Source organism: Anas platyrhynchos, chromosome 5, assembly GCF_047663525.1.
Source record: "Anas platyrhynchos isolate ZD024472 breed Pekin duck chromosome 5, IASCAAS_PekinDuck_T2T, whole genome shotgun sequence".
NCBI lineage: Eukaryota > Metazoa > Chordata > Aves > Anseriformes > Anatidae > Anas > Anas platyrhynchos.
In genome coordinates, this window is record NC_092591.1 from 7,203,360 (window position 1) to 7,222,333 (window position 18,974).

The 18,974-nt window shown below is 41.1% G+C and overlaps 1 protein-coding gene across 1 annotated transcript in view; it reads right to left on the reverse strand.

The window, feature by feature from the left end:
• The window catches only part of KCNH5 (potassium voltage-gated channel subfamily H member 5), a 154,419-nt gene that overhangs the window by 132,311 nt on the left and 3,134 nt on the right, over window positions 1–18,974 (reverse strand). The window contains exons 2-4 of the mRNA XM_072038185.1: window positions 9,632–9,755; window positions 3,945–4,051; window positions 21–149 (exon numbers count right to left, since the gene is read on the reverse strand). Of these exons, the coding sequence (XP_071894286.1) occupies window positions 21–149; window positions 3,945–4,051; window positions 9,632–9,755 (360 nt within the window). The remainder of the gene's footprint in view (window positions 1–20; window positions 150–3,944; window positions 4,052–9,631; window positions 9,756–18,974) is intronic.

An 18,974-nucleotide genomic window follows, 5' to 3' on the forward strand; every position in this document is an offset into this window, starting at 1 on the left:
TTAGTATATTTCATATTTACCTTTTGTTGAATCATCTTCAATTGGTTGCTTGAACAAAGTGATATCCTTAAAAGTGCACAGGAACAAAACCACTTTTTCATGCTCATTTCTTATAGGAGCAATTTGCATGTAGAACCAAACTGGGGTTCCTGGAGCAGAGAAAAAGGTGACGCTGGAGTGTGGTGCAGCACAACCCTTCCCCAGCCCATACACAGAATACTTCATACATCATATGATGCGCACATTGTTTAGGATCACGTTGAAGTATTTCTACATGTCCCGGACCTTTAATTTTACCTCCTCAACAGAAAACAACACATTCTTATTTTTTACAGATTCATTAAAATGGAGAAAAGTCAACAAACTGACAAACTGATAGTCAGAGATAACCAGAGATAACCAGAGTAACCAGAGATAGAACACCCTGAGATAATGACTCTTCCCCTCTTGCTCTTGGTTTTACCATCATGTCTCACAAACCCGATATCTGCAGGGTAGTCAGGCGAGAAAAAAAAATATACTGAGGATATCTTTGAATCCTTCTTTACATAATATGGAGCTATCAAAACCAAAACTGCTAGACTATACTGTAAAATGCTCCAAATTTGATGTTGCTCTGTTATTTGAGAGGGCCTGAACTAATTCAGACATAAAATTAAAATGGTCTATCTGGACAAATATGGAGATAGTATTTCCTTGTGTGTTTCAGGTCATACCCTCCATCTCCCCGTTGTCTCAATGAGTGGAGCAAACTTGCAGTGCATTTATCTATACCTGGGTTTTGAACTAAATAGAAAATAATTTTCAGATAATACCATTCATCAAACGAACAGCCAGAAAACTGCTTACCGTGTCGGAGTGGTTAGAATGGTTTTGTGGTAAAGCCTCACTGCCCACAGAGGGCTCCTGCAGGTGCTCAGGAGCTAAAAACTGGACTTTCAACTGAGATGTTGAAACAAGCTGCTTGCCCACTGCTATCCCAGGGCACAGCTGGCCCCTCCGAATCTCCTCTAATGCACCACATCTGGGAGCTGCGCCAGGGATGGATGCCCAGAGGGCAACAAAACCCATTTGGAGCAGGGCTACTGTAGGGAAGGTCAAAATCCACAGGGGCTCATGGCAAAACTCAGCACTGCTCTGTTGGGATTAAAGCAGTAACTCACTGAAAGTGAACTGGAGAGGTTGGGGAGACAGGGGACTGCTTTCGGAGGTAATTCCAGAGCCATTATGCTGATCACTTGATTATCTCAACTCCCAGTTGCTAACCCAAGATAAAAGGCTCTTTTCATAACTTCTAAGAAGGAGTGCTGCAGCTCTCAAGAGTGATACTGTGCTTTCACTTGTACCTGGCAACTCATCAGCACCCTTTGAAAAGCTCCACAAGTAGGCAAAATAACTTGTACAACAGCCCTGATAAAAATCAAAGAGAGAGAGAGGCAAGGTGGATAGTGCTGTAGAAACAGCAACCTGAACGGGGGCTCAAAAGCAGGCAAGGTTTCCTGAGTATTACCCACACATATATGCATGTCTATGTGGGTGCTAAATAGCTGGGTGGGTAGAGCTGAGGACGTATGTGAGGGAATGCAGTAAAGCAGCAGAAATTCGTAGGGAACTTGCAGGTCTGATCCTGAAATTGGCTAATTGGGTTAGAGTGCCAAGGGAGCGTGTGAAGCCAGCAGCCACATGGATGCTGCCTGAGAACAACAGCTCTTAAAAACCATCCCTGTGCCAAAAGGAAGGAGAATGGGAAAGCAGCCTGAAAATCTCAAGATCTCCCTTTGCTGAAAGCATAAAAAAATGACTGAAAAAGAAAAATTTGTGATTAAATAACAACAATACCCACAACCTCTGGAACTACAGTTTGAAGATGTGGGTGGAGGGCTGCTCTGCAAGCACTGCAAGCTCCACGCAGGAGAGAAGCAGCATGCAGGGTGATAAACACAAGCCTTTCTACAGAATAACTCCACCTTTTTCACAAGTACGTTCATACCAACAGACACTACTCTTCATTTCCTTATCTGCTCCAATATTCGGCCTGGATGCTAAGCATGCAGTTTCTTGAAGAGGCTTCTTTCACAAGTACCAGCGTATGACAAATGGAAGCAAAGCCAAGGCAAAGCAGCTGCTGAACTGGAGCCAAAAGGTGAGGCTGTCAATGTTAGCAAGAGATGGTAGTGCTGGGCTTCAGGTGATGGAGATGAAAGCTGGCAACATGTTATGGATGGGAATTGGCTCAAGACTGAAAAGAAAAATGAGTACTTTTCCATGAAGTCCTTCTGTAATCCTGCGTATCTTACAGAAAGTACAGGATTGGAGATCTGGGCAAAGGTGAAGATTTTATTAAGGCAACTGCAGCTCAATAAATCTCTGAAACACCATCAAGCTCAAGCAGGCAATCCACAGCCCAAAGCAAAAAAAAAAAATAACATGCTAGTTACAGAACAGTGACAAAGATTTCCTGCTTTCCTCTTCTTAATATTTAAATAAAATGGAAAGGAATTTATTTTAGTACTGGCCCATGCCAAGCATGAGCTACCGGCCCAGTTAAAAAGGGAAGCCAGGGTAGGGAAAATCCCTGAGTCTCTGGGATCTTCTGCAACCACATGGACATTGGGGGGTGCTGAGCACCACCACCTGCAAAGATACACAACAAAAGTCTGTCCCAGGAAGCCTACCCCCTGTGAGGGGAGGTGACCTGAACAGGAACAGGGGAGAGAGGCAGGAAATCAGAGAACATACATGTGCTGAGGGACCAAAAGGAAATGATTTGAAGGGCTATCATGGGCACCTGCAGGAACAGCTGGACTTCAGAGGCACTCTTACTTCTCTTTTTAATTAGTTTACCAAAACGCTTTGAAGCAGGCAGAACTGGAGAAATCTGAAGACAATTCCTATTGTTTAAGTGCACATAAGGGAAAATTTAGGCTAGAAAGGGGAAGTAGAAATAAAGCATAAGTGCATGAGTACTCTTCCAGAAGCTGAGGTATCCTGGCTGCTCTCTTCAATGTCATGAAGGGTTTATGTGAATTTGCAGTGAAAAGGGGCAGTCAGGCATACTCAGCATCTCCCCCAGCGCTCACCAGTGCTTTCTGCAGGCACACATTGCTGCCACTGGGAGCAACCACTCGCAAATCAGGGTGTGGGTTCTCACCTGCAGACATTTGGGGATGTTTCCTGAGGGGAAATTTCATTCAGAATTTCTTTTCACTTAACCCAGTCAAGATTCCCTTCAGGAATACAACTCCTCAAAATTATTATTTTTTGGAAGGATGGATTGTGACCTGAGACACCAGGAAACACATACTAGCTTTGGCAATCCGTACACTTGTCCTGAAACATAAGCTCTTTTCTTGATCATTGGCGAGAAAAATACCTTTTTCTTCAACAAAATTTGCTCCAAAATTTACCCATATGTCAAAATGAACATCTTAGTCTATTAAATACTTTATATATAGAATCATTAAGGTTGGAAAAAACTTCCAAAATTATCTGGTCCAACCATCCCCCTACCACCAATGTCACCCACTAAACCATGTCCCTAAGCACCACATCCAACCTTTCCTTCATCACCCCCAGGAACGGTGACTCCAGCACCTCCCTGGGCAACCCATCCCAATGCCTGACTGCTCTTTCAGGGAAAAAAATTCTCAAAATTTCCAACCTGAAATATATATATAATATAATATATATATATAATATATATATATATGTATATATATATATACACACGCACACACACACACACACCCCTATATAGTTATAGTAAAGAGTTATAATAATACATGTATATTACATCTAATACATATAGTATAATAAAATACATTATATATAATATGGTATAATACATAATATGTATATACACTATATATAACGTTTATAGCATACTATAATATATAATAAATATGCATTATCACTCCCAACATCATAACCTAATATATACATACTGTTTTTCTTGTAGAGGAGAATTTCAAAGCAATTTGACTCGTAGTTGTCGAAAGTCTGTCTGACTTTTTCAATGGTCTTCTTGTCTGTCAGTTCACCATACATAAAACTGAAAAAGAAAAAAAAAAAAAAAACATTTTTCTCGTTTTGCTAGACAAGCAATAGCTTGTTACAGTCACCTTAGACTGCATAACCATTGGGGATGCTATTCACAGTCATTTACCAAAGTTTAACTATGATTTACACTTCATTTAAATATTCCGAATGTCACAAGGCTGTTATGAAACCTACAATAGTAATAACCATGGCTGCCTTTTTTCTGTAAAGTAGATGTATTTGCTGTCATCTAACGTTTCATTAAGTGCTTTTCTGAACATATCTTTAAGGGCATATTGTTGGAAAAAGAGCTGATATCCTATAAAGCCATTATTGCCACAGCTGCAGGCCATGAGAATATTGCTGTGAAAATGGAGAATATTAAGCAAAACCTTCAAAACCTCCCAAATTTCGTTCAATCCTCCTGAAAACGCTGTAGAAGGAAGAACAGAACTTGCTACAGGTAAGGGCTGTTGGCTGAATCAATGGATGCAAATCTAATCTTGCCAAGATGCATCTGACACAAGATATTCTGAATCCTTCTTCTCAAAAAGCAATTAGAATTGAGGTAGGATTTAACCACTGAGAACTAATGACTGGAATTCTCTGAAAAATCACACAGAAAGCAAGTGAATGAGTTGGCCCACTGTGTCTGCACTACCACCAAATATAACCAAATTCACCCTCATTTTACTTATTGTATGTCCCATTTCTTTGATATCTCGCTGAAAATATGGGAAGCCTTAAAACTCTTTTGAAGACTCGTCCCTTTCCAGACAGAGATTACAAAAGTCTAATTTTAACTCCACTATTTCTCACCACTTGACCATTTCATCACCTTTGCACTTTTTTCCAGGTCAGACTTTCAGCTGGTGCAAGTGAACCCAAATTCCCAACCTTATTTTTGAAAGCCTATGTAAGAAAACAGCCAGGCTTTTCCCGTCATTCTTCCCTGGATTAAAAATAGGTGAAGACTGCCCTGTGCAAATTCCCAATTATAGAACCGAAGGAAAATGGAGCAAGGGATAAAAGCTTTCAGACGCTTGGATGAATACACTTTTAATTGATCAGGCTTCTCCCCCACCCCGTTATCTTTGTTCACTAACAGTTTGAGCTCCAGCTGAAACCTACAACAGACAACCCTGAGAATATGAAAGAGAAAAAGAAAAGTTATCAGTGCCTCCGTGGTTTAAATCCAGCTTCTCTTTTATTGATCCACAGACCTCCAAAGGTTCAATAAACATTTATTTTACGTCTACTGTTCTGAAAGAAACAATAAAACAGCACAGTGGTTAGTGACTTGGCAAGCATTAAAATACCCAATGAAGGCTGGGCGGTGAATCTTTCCTTTATACAAGTGACCGAGGGAGGTGATGGGGCTGCTCCCAAAATAAGGTGCTGGCCAAGCAGACACAGGCCATGGGACCAGCCACAGTGCTTGCATGCCTCATTGGGCACCTTGCTGCTCATTTTCAAAAGGCCCGCCCTTCCTTCCCGATAGCCTTTCCTACATTTACATGGGAGCTGACAACAACAAACAAAAGTTTGAATGCTATTTTTTTTAATCTAACCCTTTTTTAGTGCACTGATGAGATAAAGCAGACTGCTCAAGTCTGCAAGAAAAAATAAGAACTGGTGTTTTATTCAATTCAATTGAACACTCTTTTTGTGGTCCTGAGACTTAAAAACAATGCTTCTCTTAGTCCTGAAGGAAAAAATAACTAAAATTTGTTAAAGTGCATGACTTTACATGGCTTATAATACAGAAAGTCATTAATTAGCATTAAAACGACAAACCATGCTCAACAGTGGTTGACGATAGCAGTTAGCTCTGCTGAATGCAATCAATAAGCTTTACGTTTTAAAGTCAGCTTATTAGTGCAGTAAACCTGTAAAACTCAAATCTTGCATTATTTTCACATATAATTAAACATTTTAAAGGCTTGTGGAATGATACAAATGTTTTTCAGGTGATTTTTACTACCAGGCACCAAAGGGACCCCCACGCCACTCACTGTATAAGTTATATAAGATCTCTGCTTATCACAGGTTTAATTTAATTTAGTCTGTCCTATTTTGTACACATGGAGAGACTCCTACTTCTTCAGTCAATCACTCTGTCTTTTTCTGCCTCATGTTTTTGTTATTTATTGCTTGTCAAGTGCCTTCAGTGCAAACTGTACAAGACATAAATATCAAAACCAGCCTGCTACTGGGGATCTTACTACCTAGAAAATAGACTTATCAAAGAGAAACAAGACTTACTGAAACACGCAGAGAAAGGCACAATCTTAGATAATTTCCCCATCCCTGCAACAGACCATTCGTCATTTCAGACGCCTATGCTCCTGCCTCCTTCTGAAAGCACTTTTTGGCACAGAGAAGCCACGTCAAAAGCTTTGCATCGCACTCTCCTGTCCTTCATCAGGATCCAAAAAAGCACCACCACAGAAGCTTCGGGTCTGCGGAATGTGCCTGAGAGATTTTTGTGGCTGTTTGTGAGGCTTTTGCCAGGTGGTTAGGGGGCAGACAAAGCAGGGAAGGCATACAATCCCACATCCAGTTAACAGCTCTGTTTATCCAAAAGCATTGGATGAAAAGGCATCAGTTACAACTGACCAACTACCCAGGAGGAAAAGCAAATACTGATCTACGTGTCAGCAGCTCCAAAACTTTGCAAGCCCAGCAGCAGGCACCCCTCCAAGGCAGCACGGGGCAGCTCCCTGGGTCCCACTGGCGTGCAGCAAGGTTTCTTTGCTCAGCTTTGGCAGTACAAGGGGCAAGTGTTGTCTTCTCCTACAGAAAACACGGTCACAGAGTTAACATCCTGGTACCAAATTTATCAAAACAAGGGAGAATGAGATGCTGAGTGGCACACTGCAAGTGTTTCAGTGGAAACACAACCTGTACACAGCTTCAGCCAGCGGATCTAATTCCCTCCCTCTGTACAGCTGGAAGGCAACACATCAACAGGGCCTCAAAGCAGGTTTCCTCTTTAAAAACAAAACCAGCACCCAGCTACTCCCAGCCTGGTGCAAGGAAGGGTACGGAGAGCAAAGCCTGGAGCAAACAGCAAGTGCAAAATGCCAGTGTAGGTCTACTACCAGCCACCAAAGGGTGCCTGCTCTGTTGAGGGCTTGCCAAGAAGCCTGAACTTACTGATAAGCAACAATTTCAAACAACGCTGATATTATTTGCAACATTAAACAGGGTTTTAATGGTTTGGAGACGTTTATTTTTTCAATGTATTCATCAAGACAAATTGTCATGACTGTGGGCAACTGGGCATGAAACAAGAGTTTTTCCTAGGCGCTGGTTAATCTATCGGTGCACCTCCAGGCAGGGGCTTTTGCACGGTTAATTGAACGTCAGAGGTACAGCAATTGCAGATGCCCTCCCTGCTCCCTCCATACTGTCAGCTCATTTTCATTTGGCACAGCAACGCTGCACAAGCACGCAAGTTCTTCCACCTAAAAATCTTGTGCGTTTTAGCACTCGCTTGTGCCACTTACTCTGTGGATCAGCCCCAGCTACAAGTGCAACTTCTGGTGTCGTGCACACCTACATTTTTCATTCCACACACCAAAATTTTCCCTCCCACACAGCTGCAAAGCTCTTCATTAGAGAGCAGCCCCTAAGACACTTCTCCAGAAGGGTACATCAGACCACGCTGAGCACCTCTCCAGCTCTGTTCTAACCTGAGAAGACCAGGGTGAGCCCTAAGAGGCACCAAATATCACACTGCAAATATAACTCCACCAGCTAAGATCTACACACAGAACAAGTGCTGGCCATGCTTTCAATGGAGAGAGATATCTCAAAAATTCAGAGATGGATATGTAGAATGAAGATAAATAAATAAATCTTTGCTACCAGCCTCACTTTCCACAATAACTCCTCCTAAGATTTGCATCCATATGATTCACTTGAGTGTGGTCAAAATGGGATGTTTACAAGTATCAACCAGAGCCCATCACATTCATAAAAGGCACTGTGATGGACTAAACCTTTTGGTCCTCTCAGTATTTGAGGCACAAGGGAGGTGTAGCTAAACCTTGATTTCCCCAACATTTTCCTACAATCCCATTCTGTTTATGTAATGACTTAAACATGCACAGACTATAAAAGCGCTGGCTCACAAGGAAACAGATCCAACTCAACATACAGGACAGCAGACAGCAAAGAGGGAAGCGCGTAAGCATATTTGGGAAGCCTGAGATAACGCTGTTTCTTTCAGCCCCACCAAGTACTTTGACTTTGTTGCCACCATGTGAGTTAATATTTCATGTCAGCTGCATGTGCCCATCTCATTTCCACTGCCGATCAGAGGACATCTGGCTGCACAGAGCAACCTCAGACCTCCAAGGCTTTCCCCTTTCGGCAGACAAGAGCAGCGACCACACATCAGCGTTTCAGTCCTGTAGGTGTGCAGCCCTGGAGTTGGTCACTGCCTGATTGTGTGAAGGGAAAACTTACACAAACTTGTATCTTGGCCATTTCTTGTTGCCCTCATCCCTGGTTTACTTTGCTCACACACCCACACATGCATTAGGGATTTAGTCTCTCCCCACAGCATCTCCTTTTAAAGGATGCAGCAGAGCAGGCGCAGATGAACATCTAACCATAAATCACAGCTGCCCGCTCCTGAAAGACCACCAGCAAAAGGAAAAAGCCATAAAGCTGCAATGCTCAGAGTAAATACATCATCAGCCTAATCACCTTCTTGGGAATAAAGATGCATTTTGCACATTACTGTGCTCTGTGTGTGTGTAAGAACAGGGACCAATATGGGCTCCAGGATAGCACGATGCAGACCTCCTGGCATGGTAAACAGGAGAATTCATGAAAATTTATTTAAAAAAAAAAAAAAAAAAAAAAAAAAGCTTTTGAAACATATCACCTAAATATCCTGCTTGCTTTATTTAATTGTTAGAGCACATTCATACTGATAGTAAGAGGGATAATTTTCAAATGAGAGAATAACAAATAAACACTCAAAATATTTACACACACACACCATACCACTCTTTGGGAGCACCTCTAGTTCATCTTCATTCACTATTAAAATGTTTTTGGTTTTTTTTTCCACTGAACAGTCTTTATTCCTGAAATGCTCATTGTATTTATGCAATTACCAGAGGACAACAGGAATTTCAAAACCAGGCTTGCTTTCAAAAAACATTTGAGTGAAATATATTGAATTTGTAAATGTTCTAAATAAAAAAACAAAAACAGACAAGAAATCTGGAATTTAGCTTTATGTTATTTAGGATTAAATCTTGCATGACTTTAAGGGCTACCCCAGATTTAGCAAAGGACTTAAAATTAAGTATCTGAATAGTCTATTAATCCTGGTGGAACTAACCATTGATACTACTGGATGCTAATCAGCAATGTGCTGAACTGAATATACATGGGTAAGTGTCCTAGGTAAGTTTCTGGTTTCATTCACTTAAAGCCTGCTTTGATACTTTAATTTCTAATAAACAATTATTTTCTTGTATCAATCCTTTTTTTAAAACCTAATTTTTCTTGCCAGCAGATTGTAATTTTGGAAGTGCATCAAGTGGCAATGAAGAGACAGTCAACCTACCTGCAAGTGCTACTTTTCTGCATGACGTCAGCGCGATGATATCCAGAGAGTTTACAAAAACCGTCATTACTATAAACTACAGGCCAGTCCACAATCTGGGCATTTCCCAACAAAAAACTGGATTCTAAAAAGAAAAAGAGAAGAGAGAGAAAGAGCTGCTGTCAGAGGTGAAGTACATTTACATCCTTCATGTTACACAGCAGATGTAGAGTGTTACACACAATGGTAACTTCCATCGTCAAACTTCAGAGAGCACTGAAATCAAAATGGCCATCAGAAAGGAAATCATGATGAAACTGGAGAGCTTTAGAAAAACAATATACTGATATAAGCACCAACTAGATCACAATTTAGAAAGGATTCATTTATTCGCAACATCTGGACAAGCTATCATGTTTGATATTCATTTTCATTTAATGTGCATATAAACATATATATCTTGAAACCAACCTTAAATTAACTTAAAAATTGAGCTTTAAATGCTGAGCCATATGTTTCTGCAAGACTGTTGATGACACTATTGTATCAGATGAGCAAGATTTTCCTGCTGGCAGGTCCCTGCACATTCCACAGGATGCAGCCAGCATCCCTGGGATGAGGGACAGCCAGCACCAGGAACTGGGCAGGGGTGAGATGTCCCACTGCACCCGGTGGTACACCATGAGCGACGTTACATCCAGGAGGGTAGGTATGAGGTGACCCATGCAGAATTTGATACCAGAAATGATGAATACCAAAGGGACTTACGCGTTGAAATTACACAAAACGTATCAAACTTCAGTTGCGGTCTACATCAAAATGCAAAAAGGTGGCTTTGGTTCATCCCACTAACATTTTTCTGTACCAATTGCCATAAACACACAAATATGGGTAGGGTGTATTTTTAGGAGGCTGAACTCAGGCTTAAATACTGCTTCAATCATATGTTCTTTCAGTCAGTGCCTACAGTTCATACGCACGGACTGGCACCAACATGTTACGAGTTAGTCCTAAAATAGTTTTATTCACTAGTTTGGAAGGATTCTTCCATCCCTGATTTTAGCAAGGCTTTTCTGAGGAAGGAAATACCAATTTTGCTGAAACATGTTGTGGGGTTTTATCTTCATCAACACTGTGAACGTTCCTAATGTTGTTTCAAAAATAATATTCTCACTTAGTATGTTGCTTAGTAGAGGTTCTCAAGCTGTAGTCTGTGACGATCTTCAGAGCTTTTTTATTTTTCTTTGTTTACTTTTACTTATAATTTTCAGTTTATTTTGATGGTAGCCGTGGAGCTAACTGGTAACAGTTGATGATAAAAAGCCACCACAACTATATAAAATACTATTAAAATCACTGCTGTATAGAAATGATAGTAAAGGTTCCTTTCAGCACTTTTCATGGGCAAAAAAAAGGGAGAGATTTTTTGCAAATTCTCCTCATAATAGCTGAAGAATTATTAGGTTATGCCAATTACTTGAGAAAGGTGCACTCAGGTGCACACATAATTTTTACATAAATGTGACAGTGGGTTTCTATGAGCTATACATGCCCTTTGCAGGATATTTATAACCATGACTGCAATATATATTACTCAAACATTATGCTACTGAACAAGAAAAGTGTACTGAAAAAAAAAAAAAGTATTTTCTATCTTTTTTTTTCTTTATAAGCCTGAATTTGGAAAATAATAATCTGTAAATTAATAGATTTTCTGCAGAAAAGCAGATTGAAAAATATTTTAAAGCCACCCAATGTGAGATATAGTTTAGATTTTGTGAGGTCTTAAGCTTCTAAGCTCAAAGAACTTATTTGAATTCATCACAAACAATCTTAAACCTACACGCCAACTTTAAAAATTTGTTTTTCTGCCCAAAGGGAGATTCAGTCACTACAACCAGCAGCAGACATGGATTACAGCATCTACTGGAAACAACCACTGTTAGTCCTTTGGTCAAAGCAAGGTTTGATTTGGAAAGTGACTTCTTTATAGGGTTATCTTTCACAACGGTTTTGCTCACATACCCAGGTACATTGGGCACAACGTGGGTGATTACTGGCAGCAGATATCCAAACTCACACATGCATGTTGTGCACACCTGGGTGCTCCCAGAGGACTACAGTTTATAAGCAGGTTTTGAAACCTCTCTGTCCAACATAATCATCTTGATTGTGTATCCCCATTGCAGAACTCTGTTTCAGGACACAAAATACACTGCAGAAGATAAGCGTTGCAGCCAACAGCAGACATTCAGCATTTATTGGTCATCATCTATGGATTTTTTACTTCCTTACACCCAAGGGTCTCAAAATAATTGCTAAAGCATTCATTAAACTGATCAAATCCAAGATGTTGGGAGGAAATATAACAAAGCCAAACTACTGATCTTTCAAGAAAAAAGAAATCATAAAGTAAGAAAAAAAAAGATACTAGAAGTATGTTGATAAATACTAGTACTTATAAAGTTACATCATATATATATGTATATATATATATATATACACACACACATAGCATATGTATTAGTAAATTGACCAAATATTAGAATGTGTTTTCCTGTGTCCCCACAATACTCTGTTACTTCTTTTTTTTTTTTTTTTACTTGCCTTCTAAGCAAATAAGGCTTATTCATCCATGCTCAGCATGTGAATATGAACATGCATGTCCTGTTCCAACTGAACAAAAATCTTGAATCATTGTTTGCATCTTGTTAGAGACCAATGAATGTAACTGCAGGCACAAAGCTATAGGAATCCATGTTTCATTAATGCCTCTGTTCAGTCAGCAGCTTGATAAAATTTAAGGATGAACAGGTCAGTGTCTGACCCTGGGATTTTATTGTGTGCCCAAGTCTCAGCATCTGCAGGACTCTGTGCCTACCCTACATTTTATCAGTAGTCATGTTATTTTCCCCAGGACATGTACTATTTTTTCCCTATTTCTAAAATTTGTCAAGATCAAAACTACAGACAACTCAACTTCACAGTAGTCAGTCTATACCCAGAATCCTCTTCTGTGACTCCCTGTATAGTCTCTAATATGTCCCCATTTTGGAGTCTAATTTTGGTCAACAATAGTAGAGAAGTGCTTCCATGAGTTTGGGGTAGTTTGAGGAGAGACTGCCTTATAGCACGTCATCACCAGTTACCACTTGTGAAAGACCATTTCTGCAGTCACTTCCACTAGAGTTGTGCCCTAACAGCCAGTCCTGGGCTAAAACAATCGTCATGCCCAACTTCCATACTTCTATAACCCACTTCCATGGTTTCTTTGTTAAAAAAGTTCAATTATAGTTGTGTCTCAAAGTAAGATTTCCGTTAATTTGACTATGATGAATTCCATTCCATCGGATTTACTCACCAGGTACACCTCCATCATCAAACCCCAGGCTCCCTCCCATTCTTCCACTTGCTCCAGTGACCCTCTGCAATGGTTCGTTGGCACCAAAGCTCTTGTTTGGAGTGTGCCAAAAGACTTCTCCACAGCCAGTTTTTGCTAGGGTATGGGCACGAGCCCTTCATCACAGAATACTGAAGACTGCCTTCTGCAAGGTAGGCCCAGGCTCAGCCTCCCTTCATGGGAGAGGCAAGCTGCTCAGGCCTTCCACAGAGCAGACTGGTGTTCTGTGCCTTCTTCAGAAGGAAGAGACAAAAAGGAGCCAACAAAAGGTCTGACAATTGCAGATGCAAGGACACCAGCACTGGGATGTCCACAGATGGGCATCCTGTTAGATTCAATACATAAGAGCTGTATTTCGAATGCTACATTTTTTTTTTAAGATTATATTGGAGGTATTCTCAAGGATAAGTCTGTACAAACAGAGTTTAGCTAGTAACTGGACAACAGAGAATTGAGCCAATATGTCTACACCTGGAGAGATGAATTTCCTCACTTTTTAAGTATACCATGACTTTCCTGAAAGACTAGTGTCACTAAGGGACTATCCAGTACAGCTGAAATTACGGATGGCAGTGCATAAACGCAGCTCACATTCCACATCCAGGAAGATATGAGCAAGTGAAACTTGTGCAGTGTCAGTGCTGCAGCCCAGAAAGGAAGAGCTTCTCCCTCCACGTACAGCAGCACCCGATCTCACAAATACTTCATGGTGGAGGCTGGGAACTTCTCCCCAGCCCGCCAGGTACTGGCCACTGCCAAAAGCAGGACAGTGAATCTGACAGACCAACAGTCTGATTCGATGTATGAAACAGTATGAACCTGTAAGCCAAATTATCGTGTGGTAGCGTATCACACTCTGAAAAGATTAATACATGGCTAACTTCAAAACTTCCATAATAAGGGTTAGCCTGAAATGTCTAGTAATACATTCATTCTTGGATTTCTTCAGTGCACTGAAAATGCATTTCTACTTTCCATTTGCTTAGAGATAAAAGTAATTTTTTTATTATTATTATTTCTAAGCTTGTCTTGATGTCACTGCCTCCATCCATCATTTTTTCCACCCCATCCCCGTTTCCGATCTATCGCAGGGAGCCCCCAGCACAAATCCGTAGGGTGCGTGCATTCTTTTACTAGACCCATCTAAACACTGGAGTCTGTCTGCAAGAGAGCAGGGAAGCAGGGCTCAGAGAGCTGACATGCCCTTCTCAGAGCTGCTAGATTCCTCTTAGGAAGTCAGCGGGCTTTTTATTAGCTAATATCACTCTCCTATTTAGAAAGTTAAATAGAGATGGCAAAGAATTGAGATGTTAAAGTCATACAGTTAGCAGAATTTCAGATTTGGAAAACACAACTGAGGTAAACAATTGTTACAGGAACTATATTTGCCATTCCTGTGCTTCTACTTTGCAAAAAGACTGTCGTACAAAGGCAGCCTGTGCTGTACAGCAGCAAGCCTTTAATCTTAGTCTATCTTGCACTAGCTGATACTCAACACAGCACTGAGCCTTGTTTTGCTGTTTAAAAAAAAATGACCACTGTGTGCAAGCAATTTTTTCTTAACCAGTGAAATGCCCAAAGCAGTGTAAAATTCATGTTATGTAATCACAGGAGAGCAAGAACAGCTAAATCATTCCAGGAGATATGTTTAGCCAAGTGAGAAACGTTGTCTCTAATCATCTTTCCTCAAGAATGCTTGGGTACCACTTGTAAACAAAATTGCTTAAATCACCATTTCAGAATTCTATCCCTTCCCAAGAAAATATGCAACTAATCATTTTAGAAAAGTCACCATTGAAAACATGCTTAAAAAAATGAAGCAGTAGCAGAACACAAATAATAATAAGAAGCAGCAGTGTTTCCATCTTAGAATAAATTCCTAACTCAAGCAATTTCACACAGAGCTGTCCTTCAGAATTACTGCCCTTCCTACGCGGAGCAAGTGCAGCACAGACCAGACAGGCTCTGTGAAAAGCCTGGAATTCGCCTTTTTTTTTTTCCGCTGTCTCTTTTTTTGCTAATGCTGTCTTTTAAAAGCCCCAAACCACTTGAACTGCTGTCAGCCTGCTCTCCTTATAGAGATTCTGTAGTTGCACAGGATCAGCATATTGCTGCAATCTGGTTCAGACCACCTTGGAAAACTCGTGGGTCTCCTGGGTAGGTGCTTTGGGAAAGGGGAATTCTACAAAATATTCTTGGGTTTTGTTTCTTTTAGCTCTTCTAAGCCCCGATAATATGCATTTCCAATGGCATTTGTATACAGCAAATCCAGCTACACGCTCAAGACATCCCTATAGAATATGACAACACCCTAAATCGTCGGGCAGACCTGCATGGGCACTGCCCTCCGAAATCAGCCTTGGCAGGCACCAACATCCCTCCCGCTTTGGGGTCGGCTGCAGGCGGACCGCTGTGCTCGAAGCAGCAACCTCCGCCAGCATTTTGTGCTCCTCACTACAAAACCACATTGCTGTTTTCTAACACAGCTATTATTTCCCTGGTGTCTTTAAAGCATGCAAAACATCGGTGTCATCCAATTTATCCAGCACATTAAGTGTTGCTTGCCTGAAAAAACTCTCAAAGGACAAACTCTTTACGTCACCTTTCTGTACCACTGTTGTTTTTATTTAATACTTGTATTATGAAAATGCATGGAGGACTAAACTCAGGGCAAGATACCATACTAACAATGCAAAAATGTTCTAATTCCTGCCCCAATTCACTTCCCCTCTAATAAAACAAAATGTAAGTAATCCAATGTTGGCTGAGATATTAAATCCACGTGTAAGTCACTTAGCTAGGAGCACAGCAGCTTTCAGCAATTTAGTAAGCGAGCCCAGGAAGAAAGATTAGAGTCTGCCTCAAATTTATCTTTAAAAAAAAAAAAAAAAAACAACTTTGAAACTAACTTTAATCATTCTGAATGTGAAATCCCACAGACACCCTGGTCCTTTACTGCAGCACAACTTCACTGACCTCAGGAAGAGTTTCAGACCAATACAGACAAGAGAGCATCCCTGTGAGCTGCCCAAGAAATGGCACTTTGTCCAGTTCTGATCACAGGTTCTCCCCCACACATTCCCTTATCCTAGAGTTAAACCAATCTCCACCTACCCTGGTTATCTTCTAAATGCTGCTGCTGAAGATGTTCTCTGTTAAAATTATGCAGAGCACAACATAGATGTAGCGAGACTGAATTTAAACTGGAGCTGTAGCTCTCACCACAGGCACACCGGCACCCTCGGGGAACAACCAAAAAACAGACTTCTAGCTATAGACAAACAAGAGTGCCTGCTTCACACTCCCAGATGAGAAAATCATGCCAACAATAGATGTTCAGACATGGGGGCTCGCCTTGCAAACCCACAGCCTGCAGCTAGCCATGGCTGCGGTTTCAGAGCTTGGCCGAATTTCCCTAAACCTGTTTTGGCAGAGAATCGTGCAGCACTGCTTGTGCAAGCGCCCAGCAAGGGGCTAAAGCAAAATGTGTCAGCAGGACAGATCCCAGCCCCACAGCGAGGTGCTGCTTCAGGCTTGTAAGGGGCTATGCACAAGGCAGTGGCCAGATGCCACCAGCAACAAGCACGGGTGCAGAATTGGGTCCTGGCTATTGGGGTTGGGTAGGGCTTCTCAATCAAAACTGCCAGTCACTGAACGTGCTCAGTAAACAAGGGGCTTAGACTGACATTTTTCTGCAAAGAAGGTTATTAGGATGGCGATTCCAAAATCACCTCCTATTACTTAATTTTGCCAAACCAAAAAACACTATTTTCTAGCTCACCAGGAGAATAACTTAAAATCCAGGCTAATCACCAAGCAGTATGCTGTTAAACAGGCTAATTAAATGTACTTCCACAGCTCACTTAACTTCCTGACATTAGTCTTTGGCTGTATACTCCTTCCAACAGCAATTAATAAATAAAAAAAAATAATAATAATAAAAAAAAAAAAACAGGAATGTTTATTCTAAAAATCAATAATTTCATTTTGCTCTTCTCTATCAGATTTCAACATTAACCTGGGAACGCCACAACACTTACACTGACCTCTTGTGGCAAGTGCTCGGCAGCGCTCAGACATCCCAGGGAACATCTCTCCCACCCACCCTATCCCGCTCCCAACAAGATGCACAGAAAGAAATATTAAGCAAATTTTGCAAAGCTGTAAAGGAGATCAAGGAGCAGCTTGTAAAGATCCAGTTATTCCTTTAACTAATAACGACTTTATTTGAGGGGGATCTAAATTAACATGATGGTATGAAGCTGTAGTAATTTAAAACTTAAAAAATTAAAAATGAAAATTAAACCACCTAAATCTCCCCCGACTCCAGCAGACATCAGATATGCCTAATTTTCAGGATTTGGCCAAGCTGACTGAAGGAGTAAACAAAACGAGGCCCTTGCGATGGAAAACTACTCACAAATGTCATCTAGTAATGCTTCTTAGTGTAACAATCCACTTTGCATTGATTTACATATCAGCGGGTCCCCTGCAGCCACACAAATTGCAAAATCAACCTTGCACCCAAGAAAGCCCCAATAATTTAAGATCCTTAGTCATCCCTTCACTAACTTCCCCGCAGCCAACAGAACCAGAGGATGGAAACTTTTGCCCCATGATTTTCAGCATCTTTAAGTAGAGATTTATGCAAGTACTGAGGTCCAGATTTTTTTTTTTGCAGAGGATCCCTAATGACAGACACTCTGTAAACTTGAAGTAACTTGCTTTAAACAGCCTTTTTTTTCCTGCACCAGCTGTAGTTTAGCTTGGAGGAGATGAAAATGCAGCTTGTTTTAATTTGAGGGAGAGGAGCCTACATGTGTCCTGTCCAGTGAGAACAACGTTCTGTAACCCTGCCTGTAAGAAATCAGGTACACTACTTGGGATAGTATGAAGGATGGAAAAGAGAGCAAACACCTATTTTGTCAGTAATTACCAGTCTAATAAAAATGAAGAGGTGTCTTTGTGCTAAAGGTGTGATGTTCACGTCCCCTCCTTCCTGGGGGACTTGCCTGGCCAACAGTCACTTGGGAACTGGGCTGATCCTTTCTCCATCAAACCCAACAGGGCGTAAAGCTCTGTCTGGAGGAGATGATTTGCAGGAACACGGTGCTAAACTGTGCAAGACCTGGAATTAAATGCTAGCTTCATTAAAGCTTATGGTAAAATTCCTTACAGAGCCAAGATTTCAGCTGAAGTGTCAAACACATTTGCGAAAGACCTGAAAAATGCCTTTTTCCAAGGAAGCTTCAAAGAGTTATTGCAATAGAAACAATAACCAGTAATGATGGCTGCTATCATATTTGTCTTTCGCTAAATTATGCCCCGCTTCCACGCTGTTAGCACTTTTTATTGCATATTGCTGCAAAGTCCCAGAGTTAACCTTTTTCCAACCTCAACCAAATTACACCCAAAGCAAATTACGCTGGTAACACAAGCTTCATGCTTTTGCTGCTACAAGACGTGAAAGGTGAAGGCAGATGGGCAAGACAGACACATTTCTCTGCCTCGCATCTGCGGCTCAACTCGCCAGGTCCCTTCTGCAGATGGGGCAGGAACACGAAACCCAGGGATTTGCCCAAATTCCCATTCCACCTCCGTGATGCTGAGCTGAGTTCAGTGCCAGCAGGAGCTCTGACTACACCGAAGGAGCAACCCATAATAATAATAGTAATAACAGGCACAGACTGCTGAGAACATCTTAGGAGAGAACATTGCCCTAAGGAAGGGCCTTATTAAAAGCCCAAAACACTAATGGCAGTAGAAAGCAGTCACCTTAATGCGATTTAACCCACTGCTCCCACAAAACCCTTTTTCTTTCAGCTTAGCAAAACACCTGGTGTTCTCAAGATCAGTGCACAGCCAAGGCTGGAGAGAGATCATATCAACCTGCAGCTCCCAACAAGAAGGACTTTACTCCATGCATTTTCACTGTGCTTTAAAAAAAGTAAAATGTCATAGCAC